Source organism: Corythoichthys intestinalis, chromosome 17, assembly GCF_030265065.1.
Source record: "Corythoichthys intestinalis isolate RoL2023-P3 chromosome 17, ASM3026506v1, whole genome shotgun sequence".
Taxonomy (NCBI): Eukaryota; Metazoa; Chordata; class Actinopteri; order Syngnathiformes; family Syngnathidae; genus Corythoichthys; species Corythoichthys intestinalis.
The window spans coordinates 36,831,529-36,858,814 of record NC_080411.1 but is presented as its reverse complement, the minus strand read 5'-3'; the positions used below and the strand labels follow the sequence as shown (position 1 = coordinate 36,858,814).

At 38.9% G+C, this 27,286-nt stretch overlaps 1 protein-coding gene across 1 annotated transcript; it reads right to left on the bottom strand.

Annotated features, from left to right (window-relative positions):
* Positions 1 to 602: 602 nt before the first annotated feature.
* LOC130905236 (inactive phospholipid phosphatase 7) lies at positions 603 to 26,230 on the bottom strand. Its single transcript, XM_057818414.1, has 2 exons — positions 25,377 to 26,230; positions 603 to 9,443 (listed from the first exon to the last, which is right to left on the bottom strand). The coding sequence occupies exons 1-2, from the start codon at positions 25,876 to 25,878 to the stop codon at positions 9,055 to 9,057; spliced, it is 891 nt and encodes a 296-aa protein (XP_057674397.1). The 5' UTR covers positions 25,879 to 26,230; the 3' UTR covers positions 603 to 9,054.
* Between the last annotated feature and the right edge of the window lie 1,056 nt (positions 26,231 to 27,286).

The window sequence follows — 27,286 nt, the reverse complement described above, 5'->3', positions numbered from 1 at the left end:
TGTGTCTACATAAATAAATTAAATATATCTGAAAAACTGTCTTCGCAAGTGTATAACAAAAATAAATAAAAATTGAGCATTCCTTCAGGTAAAACACGACTGCTTTTTGTCCACATGCACAGCTAAACTCAACAAAAAATGAAAACTTTTTACCTCGGTTATGATGAATGTATGATTATCTGAAAAAATGTTGGCATAGCCTGCATATAAAAATATTTTTAAATAAATAATGTAGAAAAAAATACATTTTAAATGAATGCCAGTCATCAGCCAATCATATTTGCGTTTGACGGGGGCAAAATGGATGGGCACATTCAACAAGTAATGAAAATAATTCACTTAATAATGTTAGGGTCATTCCTATCCTCACAATATATGGAAGACAATCTAAATTACCTATATGTATAACTGAACTCATGATATATTGTAAATAAAGTTGCTTAAAAGCTGGTGTAGACAATTTGAGCATCCTGAAAAGTTGGTAGTGTTATTTCCCAACCATCCCGATGCAAACCTAGGCCCTTGTATTAACCAACCTGAAAAGAAATGACAGAGAGCCTTTCCTTCAACACTCCAAAATGACTTTATTATTGCGATTTTTTTTATATAACACTGCAACTTTATTCTAAAAAACAAATTTAAAAAACAAACATTTTTTTACCCCCATACAACGGCATTCTCAAAAGAATTACCAATTTACAAAATTAAAATAAAAATGTCTCTTCTTCAGTGAATTAGTTTTAATCCTCTGCGCAACTAACTCATATTGGGCCCCCCAATCAACAAATACGTCCCGAGGAAAAGTGTTGCGAGGTCTCCCCATGCTCGACAAACAACTGGAGACACAACACTACAAGAGTGTATTGTCTGGGAGGACCAAAAACCCACACAAATATAGTTGAGACACATGCTTAACACAAGACCTTGATTTAGGGTGGGAAAAACACCTTGTTGTGTTTTTTGAACATGAGTGGTGAGTGCCTGTCCTGACTGAAAGGCATCGTTGCATCATGTTCGTTTCCTGTCAGGGTGTCTCAATGTCACCGCACAGGAAATTCACTCTGTGTAGAAAAGCGCAAAGTACACACGTTTCACAGACTTCCATCTGTTTATTCATGAGACACATCAAGCTGTTCTCAAAAAGAAGAAAAAAACTCTCAGATTAGATTTTCTAACAAAAGTGGTAAAAACAACAGGTTCAGCTCTATCAAAAACAACAGTATTGTCTTTCAAAGAACAATATTTGATGCTAACATGCATTCTGGCACACTAACAGTTCAGCCTTTTAGCCCAGGAATACAAAAGTTGCGTAACGAAGACCTAATCGGAGAAGCAGGACATTAAATAATGGATGAATACCAAGCAAGATTGGGTGAAAAAAGCAAATTGCTGAAAAGTTTTGGGTGATTAATACTTGTGTTGCACCGATACCAATTTTTTTGCTCCCAATACCGATTCGGATACTGTGATACTGATGCCAATCCTGTAACAATACAATTCTTTTTTTTTGAAAGAAAAAAAATCTTTAATACTAAATTACTGCAAACTCACTTAAATGTAAAGTAATTGCCATCATGGCTTCGTCAGACACAGCTCAACTCATTGTCTGCCATTGACGATGTGAGACGTCCAATCCTTTTAAAGTGGAAAAGGCTGGCAGCTGACATAAAATGGATTGGACATGTAGTAGTGGTAAATTTCATTTCACGGCAGAAGCATGAAAAGACCTATCATCGTCAAGACCTACCAAGTTGGTAGGGTCAACGTTTGCAATACTAACGCTGCCCTTTTTAAGATATAAAGTGTTAATATTGTGAGAGTAAAAACAATGTTTTCTGTAGGTTGTATTGCTATCAGGTTAAAGGTTTAATTTTTCCAATCATAACACCAAAAGAACTTCACAAAACTATATAAATTTTTAAAAACATCTTGATATAACAGAGTCAAATTGTCAAAACACTATGAAAGTTAAATGACAAGAAAATATTTTTAAAGTATTAACTACCATTCCAACATCTTATAATAATCAAAATATTACAAAACTAACGATTCAGTTTGTAAAGCAATGCAAATTTCACATTGTAACATCACAATAACGCAATTTATATTTTAACATTCTGAGTATATTGTGGGCCAGAAAGAAAAACATAAAAGTAATTATGAAACACAGAAAAAGACAACGCTTACTTGCAGCCCTTGTGTGACAAATGTGACGTAGTGACGCCAAGAAAAATGCTGACACTCAAAATAGGTAAAAAGTAGCTCAGAGAATAGGCATGCACTCTTTATAGTTTCTGTTCTTGTTCAATCTCTGTCTGAAACTGAAAAGCAGACTGCTTCTCTTTCTACGTCCGTTAAAGTTTGTTTCTCCAATGGCCGGGCATTCAACAGTTAGTAGCTATTGTTTGCCAAGTAAACAGCACAATCAGATACTCGTATTTAATTGGCTAAATCAGGGGTGTCCAAACTTTTTGCGAAGGGGGCCAGATTTGGTGTGGTAAAAATGTGGGGGGCCGACCTTGGCTGACGTCCTTTACATAGAACAATATAGTTAAGCAAATTTTAGAAAGCTATTCTGTGTGTTACATTTGCTTTATTTATTTTTTTTTTTTTAATTAATAATTTCAACAATCTCGCAACTAGCCTTTTTGGTGTTCTCATTTGACTCACGGGCTCTTGCGAAATACTGCTGCTGTGAAATTAAACTAGCTTCAAGTTGCTTCAATTTCTCGCTGTGTATCTTCCCTGTAATCTTGCCGTACATTTCAGCATATCTTGTTTGGTAACATCGCCTCACATTGAACTCTTTAACCCTTAAAGACCTGCAACATGAAGCAATTATCAGAGAATCCCAAAATTTGAAAAATAAGGTCCTAATGAAACCTTTTTTTCAAATTTGTAAAAAGAAATGTCAAAATGAATATGTGTAATAAGCACTCTAATATCTATAACCCTAGCTAAGTCCTGTTTTTTTTCTCATGGAATCTGTAGATCCACGTGTTGCATCCATCTTTTTTTTTTTTTTTTTTCAAAAAGAAATGTCAAAATTCTGAATTACTCTGAAAATCATGAAATTTTAGGTGTATCAAATGTGATACATTTGGCAATTAAGGGTTAAAAACAGCAACTGTCTTTTTGCAAATAAGGAAGACACAGTTGTTGGATATTTTACTGAAAAAATAGTCCAATTTCCACCTATCCTTGAAGCCAACTTTCTTTTTTTTTGTTGATTATCGCCATTTTAGAAAATTGGAAGGGTCACACGGGGTAATATTGCTTAGAGTGCTGCTGCCTTTTAGTGGGTAAATGAGGAGCAACATTTAGTGTGTAAGCTACTTCATATGCTGATAGCAGTACTGCTGACCAATTTATTAAGTCCGTGTGCGGGCCAGACGTTATTGATTTTATGACAGAGGCTGGGGGCCGGTTGAAATTTGACCACGGGCCGCATTTGGCCCCCGGGCCTGACTTTGAACATTTCTGGGCTAAATAGTACTAGCATTTAAAAATGTTTAACATTAGCTATTTTGCTTCTTCTGGGAAATGTTGGCTATTATTTGTTTTCTCCACTTTGTAACATCGGAAAAATTATATTTTTCCTTTATTAACCCTTTAACACTGAACGTGTCAGAGGTGACATGTTTATGCATATCATCTTTGAAGCCTTGTCACGCTGTAATTAAGTCAGCCACGTGCCGCTGGTTGGTCTTATTTCAAAGTGCGAAAGTTGAGGTCCACAACAGTTCTTACTTGAAGTCAATCGACCAAGTAAAACGGGAGATAATGTCATTTGAGTTTTATAGTTTTATTGCCCTCGTAAATAAACATTAAACGCTGCATGGACCATGTGTTTATGTCCATATTACCATAATTTCTTGTCCTTTTTCAAAACCGAAAGCACCACGAAAAACTACATATCCGAGGAGCCATTGTGAGGTCACAAAGGGCGGACGTAATATGAACATTTTTAATGAATTGCAGAGCGAGGTGCCACTTTAGGAGAGGGAGCCGAGGTAGTGAGCGACGGCCAGTTGGATTGAGGGAATGACTTTGAAACATAAATTTTGTGCAAGCTAATGCATTATTTCATCAACTCAATCAGGACGATGAGCCAGATTTGTCGCTGTTTTCTTCGGATGAGTCAGTGTCTTGGTGAGTGAGAAGTGACAGCAGCGCGCAAACGGCAGAAGAGTGGGCTGTGTGACCAAGTGTGTGACGTAGCTCTGTGTCCTGTTCAAGAGGAAACTAAGTGGTATGCCTGAAAAAATTGAACTGAACTCGTTTATTGTCAATATTTTTGAAAATACTTTTTTTCAATGTTGCATTTGATTTTTTTATCACTATCAATCTTAACAATTTGTATATAGATGTGTGTGTTCGAGAAGTTTGATGGTATGTATACATGTTGATAAGGTGATGGGTGCCATACATAACTTCACAAAGAGATATATTCCAAATCCTTTTTGTGTTTGATTGTATACAATATATATTGATATAGATATAGATATATATATTCACTATTTTGCACTGTTGGTGTACTGCATACAACCAGTTTTGACCATAGTATGTAGAAAGGACAAAAACGCTTATGACCATACCTGCTGTTTCTTTTGAATTTTTTTGCCTTTTTGGTCCAAAATGTTGAACAAAAGTGACAAAAACAACAGTTTGGACATTAAGTTTATGGTGTCCTGAAAAAAGGGACTCAACCAAGCCATTGTGAACATTTTTTCTTTGAAATATAAAGGCAACAGCAAAGGCATGCAAATTCGGACAAAATAGGCTCAGGTGTTAAAGGGTTAAACTAGATTCCCGCAACCCCCGTGAAGCTAAGCGGCTAGAAAAATGAATGAAAAAACTAGATTCCAGCTGCTGGGATGCTCTTGATCATGGGCTTAAACTCATTTGCCGTCAATGGCAGGCGATGTGTTAAAGTGAGGTTTGAAAACTGCTTTAGAAGTTGCACCGATACCGAAAATAGGATCAGAAGGGGCCCCGATATGGCATTAAAATGCAGGTATCTGCTTGTACTAAGAAATAGTGCGCTGATGCTGGGCAATGTGTAGTTTTTGAGATTTAATTGTCAACTGTCAGTGCCAAAGAAGAGGAATAAGAAATGGGGTTTTATTCTGGTAAGTGTTGTTGTATGTGCTCAGTAAACACATTTTCGATGTATTGGAATATACTTCAAATGTTGGATAAATGTACATTTTAAAAGGTAATAGCAGCCAGGGTATGGGGTTTTACAAACACTGAGATTGACATGAGTATCTATAAAGACATTAGATTTGTTAGAAGGAGGGATAACTAGAAAAATTAACCTGGCGAATTTGTGCCCTTTGCTATCACAATTGGTTAGCAAAAAGCTAAGCTAATGTACTAATGTGGGCACAGACTAAGGACCTAATAAGAGTATCAGGCTGGATATCAATTTGAACAAACATTAAAAAAGACATTTTGGCATTCCTGAGCACTTTAAGTCTTAGCTTTTAGAGGAGTGCATTAATTTATTGTCACCCACACTAGGTAGGCAGTCGACATGTGCTGATTACCGGTTTCAAGGTATACAGTGATATGAAAATGTCAAGGTTTCAAAACCGCCAAAAAAATTCTGTCATTCAGTCCCTGAGGCATTAGCTATTTTTTATGTCCCAAAACTGCATGGAGAAATCCCTCGCTTGCTAGCTGCAAGGCTCAGCCCTCCCTCACCGGTTGTTGCTCAGTGTCAGTGAGTCAGCTGTGCTACATGATGGCTGGAAGAGGTGGAACTCCTGAACTTTTTCCCCTCATCAAAGAAAACGAAATCGCTGGTATGGGAATACTTCAGCTACAGAGGGCGCAGCTTAGAGGAGGAGGGCCAACCGACATGTAAAACATGTTTAAGGAGGCAATACCTCCAATATGATTTTGCATTTATACAAAATTAAAGGTTCGTAAACACTGTCAGGAACGTTTCCCACCAGCTACGAGAGTTAACTCCAGCGTGTTTAGTGTGTCTAGCGGTGGTAAATCATGTGGTGTTATTTTTCTCTCTGGCAACTGTGTTGAGAAAGAGAGAGTGTGTGTATAACGCGCATGTGCCTTTTATGGAAAATAATTCCATTATTTTTGTTCTGTAATGTTGAGCTTTGGCTGTTAGTCCAGGCTTACCTAAAGGACTGTATTTATTTTAATGTTTAGAATATTTATTTATTTAGTTTAACACTATACTTATGTTCAAATTTGCTAATATGTTTTGAAAAATAAAAATCCTGTTCAATTTAATTTTTTTTTTTAACCCAGATAATAGATATCTCAAAGTAACACACTTTAGAGCTGTAATTGCAATACCGTGATACCGTGACACCGTTATATTTTGGCTTAAGGTTATCATACAGTCAGAATATCACACATGCCTAGACACATGCATAAAGATTGTTCAGCAGTGTTCGACTAATCCATGATGGAAATTATTTTACATTCAAGTGAGCATGCATTAGTATAGTAATAAAAAGTATATTTTGTACATGTTAAAAAAACAAACAAACAAAAAAAAAAGTGGTATCGATGCAGTATCGCCATCGGCCAACACCACACATCCGGGTAGCTGTATCAGTATTAGGGTTGCCAACCGTCCTTTGACAAATGGAACAAATGTACTCAATTTGTATTGAGCTTTTAAGGGACGCACTTTGTCCCATATTTTAATGAAACTCAAAAATAGTGTCTTTTTTGTAAAACCAACAAATAAAGGTAGTGTGCTTTACAAGAATATGCAGGAGAACGCACTCCCCCACCTCTCCTGCTTTTTGACCAATAAGCTGACTGAACAATGACAGTACGAAATCCCACTCATCTCATTGGTCGAGGTTCTGTCGGCTGCCATGATGATAACGGAAGACAACATAAGCATACCTGTCAAGTTGTACGGTTTCGGCGTAATTTGTACAAGTGAGCACTGATTTTTAAATATGTACGCCGTACGTTCAAAATCTATACGTTTTTCGTGCATTACGTTTTTTTTTTCTCCGTTCAGATTTTGTCACCGTTTCGGCAACGAGACAATGTGCGTTACGATGCGTTACTAAGATGGTTGAATGACGTGAGAAAAGTCAGAGACACTGAGAGTGACGCTGTAGCAAACGCGATGCTAGGCTAGGTAGCTCCAATATTTCCTGACTGTAGCCGACAGCCTGCAATCTACGGCTGGATATCAAATGCTTATAGAACTACATGCGAAATGACAGACGGCGGTGTTATTAAACAGCTGCCATTTTGAAGCAGTAGACCTCTTAGAAAGGCTCTATTGTAGTGAACCTTCCTAGCGAACTTAGGTAGCTTTTTATCTAAAATACTCCTAAAACGGCAAAATCTTGTCTTGAATCTATCTTTAAATGATGAAACCGTTTTAAAACTTTAAAATGTTGAAAGTAGATAGACGGGAACTAATGCAAAAACGGTTGCAATTTTAACAACTTTAACAGTTGATTCACAACATTAAACAATTTCCAAACATAGCAAAGGTTAATATGTTTGGGGTTTTTTTTAATGGAAAAAAAAACATGAAATGTACCACCAGTTACTTTGCCAAGTAGCTAATTACTCTTACCTTCAGGTAACTGAGTTACTAACTCAATTACTTTTTGGGAGAAGTAATTTGTAACTAATTAATTACTTTTTAAAAGTAAGATTAACAACACTGGTCATAAAGATGAAGTCTGCAGAATGAAAAGTGACGAAAGCAGAGATTTCATTCTGCCAATTTGTTGCCGAATACAATTTGCCTGCAACTATTGCTGATCACTTCTCAGAATTAGCAAAAGAAATGTTCCCTGACTCAAAGATTGCATCGGTAAGTTAATTTTATCAATTGACCTTTTTAATTTATAATTGGACACCCTAACAAACAACCTTCAAGTTCAAGTCAAACTAATTACGAGCTGAAGTGCAGCCATCAAGACATGATAGAAATTGCCAAAAGTGCTACATACAATTATAACAAATGTCACTGTTAAATTTTAGTAATCATGATGATGCTGAAGATATTGTTCTTTGATTGCACCAGGTTATATGTTACAATATTAATAAATTCATATTATTTTAAAAATGTAGTTTTATTTTTGTTTAATATTGCACGCTATATACAACGTTGTAAGATTAGTCACCAATTTGTAAGGGCATACGTCACTATTTGTAAGATTGCCAACGGCCTCGGGTTGACAGGTATGAATGACTTAAGAGATAAGAAGTTTGAGTGAAGCTTGAGTAAAAAGCATATTCAAAATGATGATAATTTGTTTTTCTTGTTCTTCTCTGGGTACGTTAGTCTAATTGTATTATACTTCTGTGTCCTGTCAGTTACATTTGTATTTCCACATTATATTTGGAGTGATAATTTGCAAAAATGTTATTGCTGAGGGAACTGTGAACACACCTAAGTTGTTAAAAAAAAAAAAAAAAATCTCAGAGTTAAGGTTTGCACTTTTTTAAACAAGTATTTAAAGCAACACTTGGTAACTTTTTAGTTTTGGTCAATTTTAGCGACGCCGGTGGACAAAAGCGGTAGTGTTTTGCCTCATGGAAGACTGTTACCCATTAGAACCTGCGCACACCCGCACGGTGTCGTAAAATCAATCAATCAATCAATCAATCAATCAATCAATCAATCAAAAAAATCACAATGAATCCTGTTGTGGCTAAACAATAGCCAATGAAGGTTACCAACCGTGTGGAAACCCCCCCACTCCACCCGAACTCATCATCGCTGGTGAGGCAAGGGGGCGTCAAAATTATGATTATTCTATAATTATCAAATTTTTAAAAATCACTTTTTGAAAAATAAAAAAAATAATTCAAGGGTGACAGTTATCTGGCCACCTGGAGCTACCAATGAGGTGTCCCTTATATTTTTTTCAGGGAATTAGCAACCCAAATTAGGGGCCAAGTATCGGTGCAACACGACTAAAAAACAGTCTGAAGTGTGAAATGAAAGCAACAGTAGGAGTCTATTTAAGGCAAACTTGCATGTAGAAGGTGCCAACTCAGGTAAAGGGTGAAGTCCTAGCACAGAAGCAGTCAGGTGAAGGGGCTCCAACTGAGGGTCCCGATGGAAATGAGAGTCTGGCACGCATTGGACGACAGCCAAACCGTCTCCATCAGGCCAAAGTGGAAAAGGCCCAGGGCGAATCCGCACAGCACGTCCGTCAGATGGTGCCGGCCCAGCAGCACCCGCGACACCCCCACTAGGACGGCCCACAGCACCAGGAGGATGCGCAGAGGCACGGCGAGAACCAGGTGAGACAGCAGGAACTTGGACACCATGGCGGCGCGACTGGCGTGGGCCGCCGGGAAGGCGTACGCGTCCATGGCCACGCGGTCCAGGAAACCTGGAGAGATCTCCCAAGGGCCTTTGCGCTTCACCAGGCGCTGCACGCCCGCCACCGTTAGCACGTCCAGAATCAGCGCTAAACAGAAACAGAATACGTGGTGTAAATGCACAGCAGTCATATACTTGAAAAGCAATTGAAAGTATTTTTAAATCGCCATTGCAATGTGCGCATGCGCAATAGTCATATTGCAGGACGTGCAATTGTTTTTTGTTTAACATGTAAACTTCTGTTTTACTTCATAAAAGCAGCAAGTTTTCCCTTTCATATATAGCAACCCTTGATTAAACGGCATTATATTCATTAGTGATGTCCCTGATCGATCACATGATCGGAAATCTGGCTGATAGCGCCATTTTTCAGAAGATCGGAATCAGGTGAAAAGGATCGGGTTTTTCATTTTAAAAATATACTAGTCCTTCTTAAAAAATTAGCATATTGTGATAAAGTTCATTATTTTCTGTAATGTACTGATAAACATTAGACTTTGATATATTTTAGATTCATTACACACAACTGAAGTAGTTCAAGCCTTTTATTGTTTTAATATAGATGATTTTGGCAAAAACAGTCGAGAAAAACTAAAAATCCCTATCTCAAAACATTTGCATATTTCATCCAACCAATACAAAAAAGTGTTTTTTAATACAAAAAAAGTCAACTTTCAATTAATTATATCAGCAATGGGCTCAATACTCAATACTTGGTCGAGAATCCTTTTGCAGAAATGACTGCTTCAATATGGCGTGGCATGGAGGCAATCAGCCTGTGGCACTGCTGAGGTGTTATGGAGGGCCAGGATACTCCGATAGCGGCCAGAGGCTTATCCACAGTGCTGGGTCTGGTGTAGTGCTGCAACGATTAATCGATTAAGTCGAGTATTCGATAAGAAAAAAAATTTTTGAATTAAATTTTGCTGCCTCAAGTATTCGTTTAATTAAAGTGGCGTTGTAATGGTTTGTTTTGAAAGTGTTTGAATTTAGTTTTATGGATATGGGTGGAGACACTGCCGTCTAGTATGCCTCATTTCATATGGCTGAATCCAGATGCCCCCTGTTAAGACCAGCATAAGATAGGTTTTTGTTCGAGCTAATGTTTTTTTTTTTTAAATGAATTCGTAATTTAGTTTAAAGGTATATTTAGCCGTTTTGGGGGGGAATATGTGAACTATTTAAGAGCATTGTAAAAAAATGTTGGCATTTTATAGCATTTAAACTAGCGGACTTTTGCTGTGTACGTTAGCCAATTGTTCTTTTGTTGTGCATATATCCTTTTTTTTTTTTTTTTATACCGTTTGAGGCTCAGATCAGGTATTTTAATTTTTTTGTGTTCTTTATCCAATTACTCGATTATTCGAACTAACTAGTTCATCGATTAATCGACTACTAAAATAATCGATAGCTGCAGGCCTAGTCTGGTGTCTCTCAATTTCCTCTTCACAATATCCCACAGATTCTCTACGGGGTTCAGGTCAGGAGAGTTGGCAGGCCGATTGATGCCATGGTCAGTAAACCATTTACCAGTGGTTTTGGCGCTGTGACCAGGTGCCAGGTAGTGCTGAAAAATGAAATCTTCATCTCCATAAAGCTTTTCAGGAGATGGAAGCATGACGTGCTCCAAAATCTCCTGATAGCTAGCTGCATTGACCCTGCCCTTGATAAAACACAGTAGACCAACACCAGCAGCTGACATGGCACCCCGACCATCACTGAGTGTGGGTACTAGACACTGGACTTCAGGTATTTTGGCATTTCCTTCTCCCCAGTCTTCCTCCAAACTCTGGCACCTTGATTTTCCAGTGACATGCAAAATTTGCTTTCATCTGAAAAAAGTACTTTGGACCACAGAGCAACAGTCCAGTGCTGCTTCTCTGTAGCCCAAGTCAGGCACTTCTGCCGCTGTTTCATACACGCCTGTGCACAGTGGCTCTGGATGTTTCTACTCCAGACTCAGTCCACTGTTTCTGCAGGTCCCCCAAGGTCTGGAATCGGCCCTTCTCCACAATCATTCTCAGGGTGCGGTCACCTCTTCTGGTTGTGCAGCGTTTTCTGCCACACTTTTTCCTTCCCACAGACCTACCACTGAGGTGCCTTGATAGAGCACTCTGGGAAAAGCCTATCCGCTCAGAAATTTCTTTCTGTGTCTTAGCCTCTTGCTTGAGGGTGTCAATGATGGCCTTCTGGACAGCAGTCAGGTCGGCAGTCTTGCCCATGATTGCGGTTTTGAGTAATGAACCAGGCTGGGAGTTTTTATAAGCCTCTGGAATCTTTCGCAGGGGTTTTGAGTTGATTTGTTAATTCAGATGATTGGGTTAGTAGCTTCTCTAGAGTACCTTTTCATGATATGCTAATTTTTTGAGATTGGGATTTTTGGTTTTTCATGACTTTTTTGCCAAAAACATCAGTATTAAAATAAAAGGCTTGAACTACTTCAGTTGTGTGTAATGAATCTAAAATATATGAAAGTCTAATGTTTATCAGTACATTACAGAAAATAATGAACTTTATCACAACATGCAAATTTTTTTATAAGAGCTAGTATTTATGTTTTTTCACTTCATGCTGGCACGGCCTCTCACTGTGATGAACGGCAACCCGTTTATGTTGATCTCACTCACAGACTCAGACCAGAAATAGCGAACAGATTTGCATTTAATAAAAAGTACAACAAAGGGAGCATATCATGAAGCACACGAATATAACAAAGTACAACAAAGTCAGCATGCCAAAAAGTAGTCTAAAGTGTGCTGTGCCAACTCATTCATTGTGTAAAGGCCGATTTATGCTTCTGCGTTGTGGTCACGACGGACCTACGGCGTTAACGCAGACACGATTTAGACCCAACGCCGTATCCTGACGTGCAGCTCCCAAAATCCTGACAAAATCCTGACTACACATCACGTCAACGCGTGTGACGTGAACGTTGAAGGACTGTGATTGGTCCGCTCAGAACGTTGTTTCAGGTTCAGCACAAGAATTGAGAATTGATGATTAAGAATTTGACAAGAGTCCCTCAAACCGTACAAAGACAAAGCCACTCCCCTCTAGTGGCATGGTGGTGAATTACAGAGCAAAGCGTTCCCTTGACGCAGAACTTCACGAAATGATGGCGTAGGGTCTCCGCCGTCGCTCCACCGTCACCGGAACGCAGAAGCATAAATCAGCCTTAAGTGAGAAGCTGTTCTTGGCAGCGTGATTGAATTGGAGTGGACTCACTCAAGGAAGCATTTAATAAAGAAAAGCATTTTTCTACGTTATTCTTGTTTCAAAATAATTCACATTAAGGGTGAAAGGCAGCACGGTGGGACAGTGGTTAGCAAGTCCACCTCACAGTTCTGAAATGGTGCGTGCAATCCGGCCTTCCTGCGTGGTGTTTGCATGTTCTTCCCATGCCTGCATGAGTTTTTTTCTGGGTTCCTGCTACATCCCAAAAACGTGCATGGCATGCTGATTCAACACCAAATTGTCCGTAGGTGTGAGTGTGTGCATGAATGATCGTGTGTCTGTATGTGCCCTACTATTGCCTGGCAACCTATTCAGGGTGTACCCCGCTTTCTGCCTGGAGTTAGCTGTGATAAGCTGTAGCACCCACACAACCCTCGGGAGGATATGCGGTTCAGAAGATGAATGAATCAAGGGATTTTATGAATGTTTTGGAGCGTGATTACAAGTATGGCGTTAAAGGTGACGCAATGAAAAATGTGGGTGCACTTACATTTTGTGCTGGTCCACCTAGAGAAATGAGTTAGGCGCACCAGTGCAACCAATGCAAAAAAATAAGTGTTGAGCCTTGGCAATATATATTTCAAAGTGAATTTTTTCCAATATTGTTCAGGCTTATACCAAACAGAGCTATTCAGTTATCTGGCCAAAATTTTCTAGTTTTAATATCGCAATATATTGCAAACCCCCTCAAAAGCATAATGATAGTTTTTTTCCAATACCGTTTAGACCTAATTAAAAGTGTGTAAAAGTCAGTATGTGCAGAGCTGATAGGCTGCTTTCAAAATGGGAGGAGGGCATGAGAGCTACTGACGGAGATATTTTGGGGGCGCCTAAAAAAAGAAACATCTGCTACGTGCGCTCCAAGATAATGCTGCTAAGCTACGTGTGCTGCGTCAGTTGTGTCAAATAGAAACAAGAGTTTTTGTCATAGTTTGTCAATGGCGTATGATTTCTTCATTTATTAATTCATTGGGTGTCGTTGATGGCGATAAGCTAGTTCAAATGGAATGGACGTCTACTAGTGTTAAACCCATTTGAATACACAGCAGAAGGATGAAAACAGCCACATGACTGGATGACTATTTTGTTTTTAATGTACCTCTACTGATGAAATTAATTGGTTCTAAAAGTAGTTTCGTAAACTTACAAGTAAAAATTAAACTTGTAAACATGTAACAAATACATGTTACTATGAGATTAGTGTACGATAAACATAAAATGAAGTTTTGTGCATAATGTAAAAAACTAAGAGTAAAGAAAGGAAAATAATAAAAGTTAATACACTCTAGGCATGTGCCTGTTTCAAGGTTTACCGTGGTAAGAAAACGTCACGGTTTCAAAACCACCAAAATTTTCTGTCATACAGTACGAGCTATTTTTTATGTCCCAAAAATGCAGCGACAAATGGCTTGGAGCGGCAGCGCTCTCCGCTCCCCCTCCGGTTTTTGCTCTGTCGGTTACATTGCTGTCACTATCGAAACTACCCCCCCCCCAAAAAAAGGTCGCTAGTATGGGAGTATTTGGGCTACCGAAAACAAGCAGACAGCCGCGGCTTGCATGCAGGCAACACCTCCAACATGATTTCACGTTTACGTGACCATCATCCGTCACTTTACACAAAATTTAAGGTAAAGTAAACGCTCTCATGAACGTTCCCCATCAGCTATGAGAGTTCTAGCGTGTTTTGTGTGTCTAGCTATGGTAAAACAAATACTATAACGTAAGCTTGTTAACGAGGCTGTTAACATGGCTAGTTAGCATGCCAAGACGGCTAACTCGTTTCTTCACTATTAGCGTACTTTTGTAAAGTCTTCCGCCATTTCGCTCAGGAAACTTGTCTATTATTGTTTTATTATCTAGCGGCATGAGTTGTGCCAGAGCCGTGAGTTGAGCATTGTCATTACCCAGGTAATGACAGCATGATGTTTACTTTCGGTCCGTTCCTCATTGGGTCCCGAAGACCCCGCTGACTGTGTTTTAGTTCCGGTTTAATTGTCATATTTCAATAATCGGAATTTGGATGTTTGTGAATCATTCTCGAATCTTCCACGGCCGAATCGCGAATAATCTAAGAATCGGAAATTTCGCACACCTATAGGGTTTAGCCAATGTATTTCAATTTTATTTAAAATATTTCAGTTATTCACTTTTTGTTATATTATTTATTTTAACATTATATTCATGTTGATGTTCCAAATGCAAATATGTTGTTAGATGTTTAAAAAATGTTCAGTTGATTTTTTTAAACCCATACATCTCAAAATAACACATTTTAGAGCGATAATTGTAATACCGTGAAACCGTGGTGTTTTTGCTTAAGGTTATCATACTGTCAAAATCTCATACTGGCACATGACTAATAGACTCATAGACTACGTAAACTAATAGCGTAATTTTAGCTTTAAATATTTACGTAAAATGAATGATAACTTCCCGTTTTTTTGCTTTTAACTAAGAATCTAAACTTTTCTATGTTTATATCGATAGAAATTCCGATGTACGCATGTATTTACAAGAATTTTCAACTTAAAAAGCTCTTTGTTTTGTGATGGCCGCCATGTTGTATCCATACACAGTAGCGTAAGTTTACATTCAAATGATCAGGTAATTTTCGGCCAACTGCTTTAGACATTTCTGTATTTATACAAAAAAAATCTCCTTTTACATGTTTTATTTCATGTAACATTTCAATCTTACAACGACGAGGGCAAAGACGTGCCTCCGTGCTGAGGCAATAGTAACATTGGAATTCGACCTCAATAAATTGTGATTGTATATAGAAAAATGAAAAATTTTCTTTTGTTGAGTAAAATTAAGATGATTCTGCATGCGTTTCTCAAGTACTGTATTAATTTCTGATGTGAAAATTTTGTAATTTTTTTAAGTTGTTGAAAACTTGCACTAAATTAAAAAAAAAAACATATTATACGGTAAATCTGCATTTGGTGATTTTTGTGCATCTAGCGTAAAATTTGAGAATTTAAGTTTTGTTATACTTGTATAAAAAATAATTAATTAGGATTTTATTAGGGAACGACTTTAAATTTACCATAACACATACTGTATGAATACTGCACAAACAAGAAAACTTGGCTGGTAGTGAATGACTTGATGGTAAATATTCTTTTACTGTATATACTTTTTGTTTCAAAAGAAAAAAAAAATTAAATAAGAAAGTTGGAATTAATGTAAATGTTCTGTTCTATTTCATTATTATTGTTTCTAAATAAAAAATGAGATGTGAATATTACATCTTATTAGATATTATGTAATAGATTTACGATTTATGAAAGCTCAAAAGAAGTTTAACACTTTATAGACCGCTCATTAAACTCATTTGCTGCCATTGACGGCTCAAGAAGGCCAATTTATTGTGAAGTAGATGTTTTCGTTGTCATAGGCAAGTAATGAGTTAAATACACTGAAAAAAAATACTAAGTGATATTGGGGGCCATTACCAGAATGTATTTCAGTTTTCCTTCGTTTTGTTTTAATCACATTTTATTAATGTATAATTCTATTCATTCATAAATATATATGGATAGGAATAATGATAATCATAATAAAAAAAAACATAACTAAAACCTGGCATCAACTTATGTTGATATGATTTTTTGGGTGCATGTAAGAATCATTTGTATACAAAATATTAATATTGACCAAAAATGTGACCTCCTGTTACTATTATTATTCTTTTTAATTACCCCCCCAAAATCACTTGCATTATAAATGGTTAAATTAATGATGCTGGTTATTTTCCGATATCATTAGAGTATAAATAAACATCTGAACATGACACACCATGGAGGAACGTGTCATTAACAACCCTACAAAGTCCCCACTCTGGCTTTTAACACTGTCAGGGTTACATTCCCTGCCTTGTTAACACAAATTTTACACTGGTGTAAGTTTGAGCCTGGAAGAGAATCATTTTCTTATTCCCGTCGAGGAAAAAAAAAGTTAAAAGTTTTCAGGTGGTAATCTGCTCTGCCAGCAGCTTTGTTGCCCGGTTGTTTGTGTTCATTGGATTTGGGCCTCTTAAACAAGCTTCCTACTGTGCAGTCCAGCAGTCCAACCCAAAAAAAGTTGCAAAAGGAGTCTTTCTTCCTCAAATTGACCAAATAGTTAAATTTCAAATTTGGAGCATGCCGTCGTTATCTATTGAACTGTATAGAAAAGAGCAATACCATCTTCTGAACATATTATTATATCATAATAAGCGAAGATAACAACACATACTAGTATGTGCAGATTGGCCAGAGCACATTTCAGAGGGCCCTGTTGCTCCATCCAGCAGATTTGTTAAGCTTTCGGCCCACTAATCTGTTTTTGCCTACACACTACAAAGGAGAATTACATAGGCCCACAGCAAGTGAAGAAATAATTAAACTAGGAGAGAAATGGGGACACCAAACAAGTCAAGTTGGATTCTATTACGTAAACACACACAAAAATACAACACCAATGATGACGATCTAAGGGAAAAAAATACATACATTTCATGAGAATTATGTCATATTACAGATGTTATCATTTGTTTCGGTACCCCCTACCGATTCATATTTTGCCGATACTGTATTGAGAGCCCCTTTTTTTTTTTTTAAATACACTTTTTTGTTATACAAGTGGCATTCAGTAAAAAAGGCGAATAGTTCAGTATAAGGACTTCTAATAGAGATAGAAACTTAATTAATAAATATATACAGTGATTCCTCGCGACTTTGTGCTATAAACTTCGCGCCCTCAGTCCATCGCAGATATTTTTTTTCAATTAAAAAAACCAAAATAAAACAGATGAGCTGTTCCGAGCCGATCGCGTAGTCTCACTCTACCTCCCTTCCTCTCTCTCCCTGCTCGCTGTTGGTCAGGCAGTGAGTGCACTGGAACTGCATATTAAAGTTAAAATGGATTGACAGATGTTGATGTTGCCAGAGGACCGAGTTTCAAAGCACCGCATGAATCAATCATCGTTTAACTTGTTGAACAGTTGCTGTGGCAACTCATTGTGTTTAAATGAGCAGCTTTAGATTTGAGTGGACTCACTCAATGAAGCATTTAATAAAGTCAAGCATTGTTCTGCTTTATTCCAGTTTAAAAATAATTTGGTGGGATAGTAACATGTTTAAAACTTATCATAATTATTACATCTGAAGTGCTTTAAAACAATTTATTAATACTGTATATACAGTGGGGGCAAATAAGTAATTAGTCAACCACTAATTGTGCAAGTTCTCCCACTTGAAAATATTAGAAAGGCCTGTAATTGCCAACATGGGTAAACCTCAACCATGAGAGACAGAATGTGGAAAAAAAAACAGAAAATCACATTGTTTGATTTTTAAAGAATTTATTTGCAAATCATGGTGGAAAATAAGTATTTGGTCAATACCAAAAGTTCATCTCAATACTCTGTTATGTACCCTTTGTGGGCAATAATGGAGGCCAAACGTTTTCTGTAACTCTTCACAAGCTTTTCACACACTGTTGCTAGTATTTTGGCCCATTCTTCCATGCAGATCTCCTCTAGAGCAGTGATGTTTTGGGGCTGTCATTGGGCAACACAGACTTTCAACTCCCTCCGCAGATTTTCAATGGGGTTGAGATCTGGAGACTGGCTGGGCCACTCCAGGACCTTGAAATGCTTCTTACGAAGCCACTCCTTTGTTGCCCTGGCTGTGTGTTTGGGATCATTGTCATGCTGAAAGACCCAGCCACGTCTCATCTTCAATGCCCTTGCTGATGGAAGGAGATTTTCACTCAAAATCTCTCGATACATGGCCCCGTTCATTTTTTCCTTTACACAGATCAGTCGTCCTAGTCACCATAGCACCCCTCTCACCTCCCGGTGGCCGAAAATGTCATTGCATGTAATTGACTTTCCTACATATGAATTTAAAATGAAGACTTTGCCGGTAAAATGCTTTCTATTAAAAAGTTGTAAAGCAATAAAACAAACAACAAAATGAATAAAATGAACAAAAAAATGTTTTATAATGGGTCAAAATTATTTTTCAAACAGATCATGTGACTACCACCTTAGAGATGGTCATTTGCTTTACTTAGCCAAGACCACCTGAGGACTGAAGATGCAAGATGGATATACATAATTCTCTTTTAAACCTAAGCTTTCAAGCAACAACAAGTACTGAGCGAGAACCAAGGATTGAAAATGTGGACCATAAAACGTCGAAGAGCACTGCCAAAAAGGTGAGCTGAGTTTCAGTTTGCCCCACTAAAGACGTTAATTGTACAACAGAACTACCACCAGGCATACAATATTCAATGGAAGACGATCTTGGCCAAAAACACAGCTGTCCTAAGCAGCCTGATGTAGAATTTCCCTCAAAAAATGATAGGAAACAAAACAAAAAAAAACACTCATTTTCAACATATTATTATAAGCATTCCTGGCTAGAATATTCAGTCAAAAAGGATGTGGCGTCTACTTCTCCACTAGGTAAGCCAGCACACTTACACCCACAGTTGGGATGCCTGTATGTACGAGCATGGGCTGAGCTATTATCCGAGAATATATCTTGTGATTTTATTGCTGACACTGTGTTTCGGGGTCATCAACATGTTTAAAAACTCCGCCAATGTTTTGTACACTTCAGCAACCAAAAACTTAACCGAACTGACCAGTAACTACTGTTCAATCCTGGAGCATTCTTCTTGGTCGGCAATTTTTGTTAATCGCCAAAACTCTCAAAATTATTTTTTAATCTGCAGAAGAAATTAAATCCACGTGAAAAAGAAGTAAAACCAAACACAACCAAAAAAGTAAGCTTCTATCTGTATTAGAAGTCCTTTTCCAAAAAATTCACCTTATTTATTGAATGGCCCTCGCACTAAATTACTGCAGACTCACTTCATTGTAAAGTAATTGTATTGTAATGGTCAGACACTGCTCCCCCAATCTCATTGTACATTTGTATAATGACAATAAAAGCCATTCTGATTATTTAACTCTTTGGCTGTCATTGACAATCACAGGCGTCCAATTCATTTAAAGTGAGACAGCTAGCAGTTGCAAATGAGCAAACGTTAAAAAAGATTGGACCTCGATTGCTGTCAATGTCAAATAAGGATACATTGCATTTTCTCACAACTACAGTCATTATTTTGCTGTGAATTGAAATGAGTTGATCACCAGCAGACGTCCATTCCATTGTAACTGGAAAGGCTGACGCTCCCAGCTCAAAAGATTTGGACGACTATCGCCGTCAATGGCACCAAATTAGCGAAGTAAGTATTATTTTGCCCTCTGGTGGCCAGCCTTGAATTGGGAGAAAATTTCCCAACTTAAAGCAACACTACGTTACTTTTCAACCTTTATCAAACATTTTCATAACATTTATGATAATACAGTATGTCGACTGACAACTAGTTGAATGACACCTCTTTTATATCTTGAGGGGGTCTGTATCGCTTTCACCAGCACTAATTAACTTTGAGGAGGGGGGCAGGACTGCCCCACAAAAAAAATACAAATGTGCTGACTGCTTTATGGCATACGTCACTTCCCCCTTTCCCAATTCGTTATAAAGATGGAAGTTGATGCGAACGCTTGCGCGCAAAAATTTTGTCTGAGGAGACAAAAAAAACAAGAAAAGTGACACTACCAGGATAAAAGGAGACTCAAGAATATACATTGGCCCGGCTTTCACTCCCTGACGTGACCCCACACCCCTCTCGCTGACGAGTTTGGGTGGGTGAATACGGTACACAGTCAAACGTTTCTATTTTCAACATCACCATAAGCTATTGTTTAGCCACAACTGGATTCCTTGCCTCATTACTATTCATCCTTCACACAGCCGCTGGAAACAGAAATGTCATTTAAACCATCTGCAGGCGACTGGTAGATCAGGAATTTTACAACACTGTGCGCTAGGGGTGTGCCATCTTAGGCACCCCACGATTTGATTAAATTACGATTCAGGGTGCTATGATTCGATTATTGAACGATGATCACAGTTATCACGATTATCGATGCATCGTACATTACTTATTAACTCATTCACTCATTTTCACCGGAGAACCCCCCTTCGCTCCCGGCCGTTTCACTGGATTTTGACTGATTTTGCAAGGCCCGTAGAAAATTCTGTTCTATTGCTATATAAACATGGACCCACCAAAAGATTAGACTCTTCTTTCAGCAGGAAAAAAGTTAGTTCATATCTTTTTTCATTCTTTAGAAATCAGCATTAGAAAATAGCTTAGTTTGAGCAATTTTCCAATTTCTGATGAAAAAACAGAAATTGAGCTTTTTGTAAAAGCATGCATTTCAAACATAATTTTGAATTTAACACAGCTATTTTTTGCTTTTGCGACACCCCAAACATCTGAATAATGTTTCCCTTCTAAAAAGACATAAACAAGAAGACAAATAGAGCTTTTGATAGCAAAGTAACAATTTATTTACACATAACTAAACTATTGAACTGAGAGATGACGTTGTTGTGGCCGCGGCTGTCTCGCCAGACGGTGTAAACTTTCTCTCATCACCGACTGTCTCATCAAGATAGATTTTTTTTTTAATCTTTCTTTTGTAGTGTCATAACAGAATTCAACTATGGAACTTGTGTGGGGCATGTTGTGTTCCTGGGGCGGGAACTAATTTAGCCGTGCGCGTTTCCGGCTGAGTCACAAGACACTAGAGAGTCACGAGAGACACAAGCGGCCGAACACGGCAACGCAAACTCTACTCAACGAGCAACACAGACTCAACAACATCATCCGCTACACTGGTGATCCCGATCGTTCTGCTCGGTCGTCCAACGCCTGGCATCCCAGACGTCCTCCAGATTGTTCTGCTCGGTCGTCCGCTGCCTGGCGTTCTGGATGCCCTCCTGATCGTCGCATTGGTCGTTCATCACCTGGCATCCCGGACGTCCTACTCGGACTTCCCACACCTGGCATCCTGGACGTCCTCCTGATCATCCATTCGGTCGTCTTCCACCAGTGTCCCAGCCGTGCAACCCGACCGTTCGTTCCATTAAGTCGAGTTACGCCACCTCTCCTCACTTCCTTTCATGGTCCAGTATGAGTTCTTACCAAATGCGCCACTACCCTCCAGTGGCCAGTATTATTGCTTTAAAATGGATTTTGAGCATTGTGCTTTGGAGCAAAGTTGCATCAGAACCTAGAGGTGTCTCTTGTGAAAAAAAAAACGTAAAAGACGTATAAATACGTTATAAATACGTGTATAAATACTGAAACAATTAAAAAATAGAACGTATTTATACGTTTTGGGAGCAAATGAGTTAATAAAGTAAACAAACAAATTGATGTCCATTATTTATTTAAAATATCCTAATGATTCAACAGGAACGATGGAAACATGCCAATACAACAAAAAGCTGCCCTTAAGCTCCTTTTTTATTTTTATTTTTTTTACTTATTTCTCTCAACAATACAATAACATTTACACAGGTGGAATGAATTCCACATTTTCTGGAAACAAAGTGTCTTTAGAATGAGACTTCTTTTAACCAATATACTTTGTTTTCATGGATGTCTTTACCATTTCGCATGTTTGTAGTGTTACCGCTGTAGTTAATCATGGTTTTACATGCACGTTCTGCATATGATATACACGTTAGCGAATTAGCTAATTAGCATAGCGCTCAGCACTAACTGTTAACATCTCAAAAACAACAACAATAAAGGTTCAACAGTACAAGAGGGTTCGTGTACTCACCTCTTATAGATGCACACGGGTCTTAGCAACACCCTCAAGACATATTTCAATTGACATGACTACTGCTGGACATCTGAAAGACAAGGAGCAACGAACTCTCTCTTCCCCTCTCGCTCTAAGAAATAACTTGTGCACAGAAGCGCGACCGCCGGGTCCCTGCATGTCTCATACACAAATTTACCCGTCTTTTGAAAAGGAGTAAATCTCTCGTTCAATAACCGGCAGCATCCATCTTAATGTTGTGCGTGCGTACGTTAACTCATTTGCTCCCCAAAACGTATAAATACATTCTATTTTTAATTGCTTCAGTGTCCCAAAACGTATTTATACGTCTTTTGGGTTTTTTTGATAAAAGGCATCTTCAGGTTCCGATGTATCTAAGATACAATGCACAAAGCTCAAAACCAATTTTAAACCAATAAAACTGGCCACTGGAGGTCAGTAGCACATTTGGTAAGAACTTGTCTCGGGCCAAGAAAGGGAGTGAAGAAAAATAGTCAGGAACGGAAGTTGGAGGGATCTTGTGAAGACGCGTGAGAATTTGAGAAAATTGTGGAGAACGATCGGAACAAAAAGGCAAACGACACTGGAGGAGTGTTTTGAAAAGAAAACAAAACCATCGTCAAAGAAGGATTAAAAAAAATCTATCTGAGACAGACGGTGCCGTCCACAACAGCGTCAGGTTCCACACGCGTTCTGCGGAGCTCACGTTGAGTTACTCCTTAGCCCAAGGTTGAAACCGATGATGAATATGATGAAAAAGTGAGACCGATCTTGATCCGGACTCATCGGATTAGCCATGGGAGCAGCCAAGAGCCTTCCCCGTTGTTATGTGTGCAAATAGTTCAACAGCTCAATAGTTTAGTTATGTGTAAATAAATTGTTCCTTTGCGATCAAAAGCTCTATTTGTCTTGTTGTTTATCTTATTCTGTAAAAGGAAAACATTACTCAGATGTTTGGGATGTAACTAAAGCAAAAAATAGCTGTGTATAAGTCAAAGTTATGTTTGAAATGCATGCTTTCACAAAAAGCTCAATTTCTCAGTTTTTTCATCAAAAAATATAGAGATATAAATACCTGAATGAGCACTAATTATCTTCTACTTAAAACTGAAAAGACAGGAGTCCTTATAATAGGCCCAAAACGTGTGAGAGACTCTTTAACTGCCCAGATAGTCACTCTGGACAATGTAAGTGTAGCCTCCGGCACCACAGTTAAAAACCTAGGAGTTCTATTTGACCCAGACTTATCATTTAAAGCTCATATTAAACAAACCTGCAGAACAGCCTTTTTTCAACTGCACAACATAGCCAAAATTAGAAATATTTTGTCTGAAAACGATGCAGAAAAATGAATTCACGCGTTTGTTACATCTAGATTGGATTACTGTAACTCCCTACTTGCAGCTTGTCCTAAAAGTTCTCTAAAAGGTCTTCAGCTAGTCCAGAACGCAGCATTAAGTCTTTTAACAGAAACTAATAGAAGAGAGCACATCACCCCTGTGCTCCAGGCCATTCACTGGCTTCCAGTCGAGTTTAGAATTAAATTTAAAATCCTCCTTCTTACATTTAAGACCATTAATGGTTTGGGGCCATCTTATCTCACCGATGCTCTGGTTCCATACCGCCCCAACAGAACACTCCGTTCTCAGAATGCAGGTCTACTGGTTGTTCCCAGGGTTTCTAAAAGTACAGGAGGAGCTAGAGCCTTTAGCTACCAAGCTCCTGTCTTGTGGAATCAGCTTCCAGCTAGTATTAAAGAAGCCGACACAGTCTGTACATTTAAGATTAGACTAAAAACGTTCCTATTCGACAAAGCTTATGGTCAGGCTAGTTGAAATCGTACTAGGCTCACAGTTCAGTCTAAGCTACACTAGAAGCTATAATGCTGAGTCCTATCTCCTTTTCATCACTCTGCCCACCACTTGTCTTACTTTATTTCTCTTTTCTAATTTTAATATCTAGTTGACTAGTCTCTTCATCACTAGTCACCCGGTGTCCCCTTTCACCCCTCCCGGCTATTTTTCAGCCGCAGCCTCCTGAATATCCGGACCCCTGGCTGGATGGACGTAATTAATCGCAATTCAAACCATCTGTAAAATATGCCATATTTTTCTGTAAATTATTGTTGGAATGGAAAGATAAGACACAAGATGGATATATACATTCAACATACGGTATATAAGTACTGTATTTCTTTATTATAACAATAAATCAACAAGATGGCATTACCATTATTAACATTCTGTTAAAGCGATCCATGGATAGAAAGACTTGTAGTTCTTAAAAGATAAATGTTAGTACAAGTTATAGAAATTTTATATTAAAACCCCTCTTCATGTTTTCGTTTTAATAAATTTTTTAAAATTTTCAATCAAAAAATAAACTCGTAGCCCGCCATTGTTGATGTCAGTAATTACGAACACAATGCTCATGGGTACTGAAGCCTATAAAATCAGTCGCACCCAAGCGCCAGCAGAGGGCACCAAAACTCCGAAAAACACAACAAGTACACATTTGACTGTGCTGTCATTTTAATCTATTTGAGCAGGGCATTTGTGCATTAATTGTGTCAAATATTTTAACGTGATTAATTTAAAAAATTAATTACCGCCCGTTAACGCGATAATTTTGACAGCCCTAAAAAAGATATGAAGGAACATTTTTCTGCTGAAAGAAGAGAGTTTAATCTTTCTTTTGGTGGGTTCCATGTTTATATAGAAATAGAACAGAATTCTCTGTGGGCCTTGCAAAATCAGTCAAAATCCAGTAAAACGACTGGGAGCGAAGGGCCTTGTTCCGGTGAAAATGGCTGGGAGTGAATGAGTTAAAGGTGTCCGGGCGGCAGAAGTGTCTTGAATTTCGTTCCGCTACGAGCGGCTGGTATAAAGTTATTAAGGAAAAATCATCATTTTCGAGCCTTTATGAATCGTAATCGAATCGTCACGAGTCCAATCGGGCTAATCGATTTCATTGAAACACTACCGCTTTTGTCCACCTGCGTCGCTAAAATCGACCAAAACTGAAAAGTTACCTAGTGTTGCTTTAAGCACAAACGAGGGCGATGAGTGTGACGTGACTTACCCAGCAGCAGGTTGACCAGCACTTCCTGTCCGGCCAGCGTGTTGCTGCGCGTAAGGCACACAAAGGTACCGACGATCCAGGTGAGGCCGTGCCCGGTGAGCGCCAGCAGGTTAACCATGGAGCGCCAGCCCCCCCACGACGACCAAGCGTGCGCGCACACGCTCATGCGCTTGGACAGGCTGATGTCGATGGCGAGCAGCGAGCTCTTGGCGATGCCCTTGAAAGACGGGTTGAGCTGCATGCAGTCCTCTTCGGGCAGCCGCTGCTGGACCGGCTCGGCTCGCTTGGCCGCGTCCGCTTTCGGGGCGCCGTCGCCGGCTTCCTCGCTCGCCTGGCCGCGGATGGAGCTGGAGCGCCTCGGTCCCGCTCCTCCTCCTCCTCCACCGCCGCGGCTCTCCGGGGGTCCACCGCCTCTCAGCGGCTGATTAAGCGACATGAACTCGGGTCTGTTGAGGACGCTGTTCCGCTCCCGAGCACGGGGTCTCACGCTGGGTCCGGGCATGTTTGGGACCTCTTGTCCGACCGACGTGCAACGGTGAAAATGGCTAAAAATAACCAATCCCCCACTGTCCCCCTACCTCCTATGCCCTTAATAGATATATTTAGATTTGCCGGAATGCGCGGTGGCCATGTTGGTCCATATTGGAGGTAATCCGACCTGAGAGCGACACTTTCCACTTGTAGACAAGCGCCACTGACCGCACGAGCATCAACAAATGTTTACTTCCGGGTATGCGCTAACAAAACGCGCAGGAAAAATCAACCCCGACTAAAACAATAGCAGAATAAATCGGAATGAATGCACAAAGAGCTGATTAAAACATGAGTTGAGGCGAGGTCATGCGTGTGACGTCGTGTTTGGAAACACAAAACTGACTCCAGATCAGTTGAACGCTGGAGTAAGGAACAAAGGAGAGGAGTTCTCCAAGGTGCTTAAGAGAAACTCAGTGTAACTCACTAACTCGGGGTTATTACAACAGAATAAAGTCATGTTATTGCGAGCTAAATATGACATTTAATAGGAAAGAAATCATATTCCTCCAAGATTAACCCTTTATAGGGAAAGTGAAAATGTTTTGTATTACAGCTCAGCTCCAGCACCCCCGCGACCCTTGTGAGGATAACCGGTATGGAAGATGAATGAAGAATATTTCAAAATAAAACACATTTTTAAAATTAATTTAACCCCATAAAGACCTGGTGTCCACATACAGTACATAAAAGAGGTTAACATACAACCCCGAGCAACAAGTATGGAATCACCTGTCTCGGACGAGCACTCAGACATTTTATCAAGTAGAACAAACTCAGATGAAAAGCTTGAAAAAATAATGAATTAGTTCAAAAGTGCAACTCTTTAGCATTCAGAAACACTAAAAGAACTGAATAAAAAAACATTGTGGTGGTCGGTAAATGTTATATTTATAGAGCAAGTGCAGGGAAATATATATGGAATCACTTCATTCTGAGGAAAAAATATGGAATCATGAGAAACAAACAAAGAAATAACAATCAAAACACATGTCTAGTATTTAGTAGCACCACCTCTGGCTTTTATGACAGCTTGATGTCTCTGAGGCGTGGACTTGATGAGTATTCTTCATCAATTTGGTGCCAACTGTCTTTGATGTGCAGTTGCCAGATCATCCTTGCGGGTCGGAGCCTTTCTATGGACCATTTTTTTCCATTTCCACCACAGGTTTTCAATTGGGTTGAGATCTGGGCTATTTGCAGGCCATGACATTGACTGGATGAGTCTTTCTCAGAGGAAAGCTTTAACAGCTTTAGTTCTGTGGCATGATGCATTGTCATATTGGAAAATGACATATTTTCAATTGAAGGGATAAGAAAGCTGTCTAAAATCCAATGTAAACTTGTGCATTTGTTGAAGATTTAACCACACCCATCTC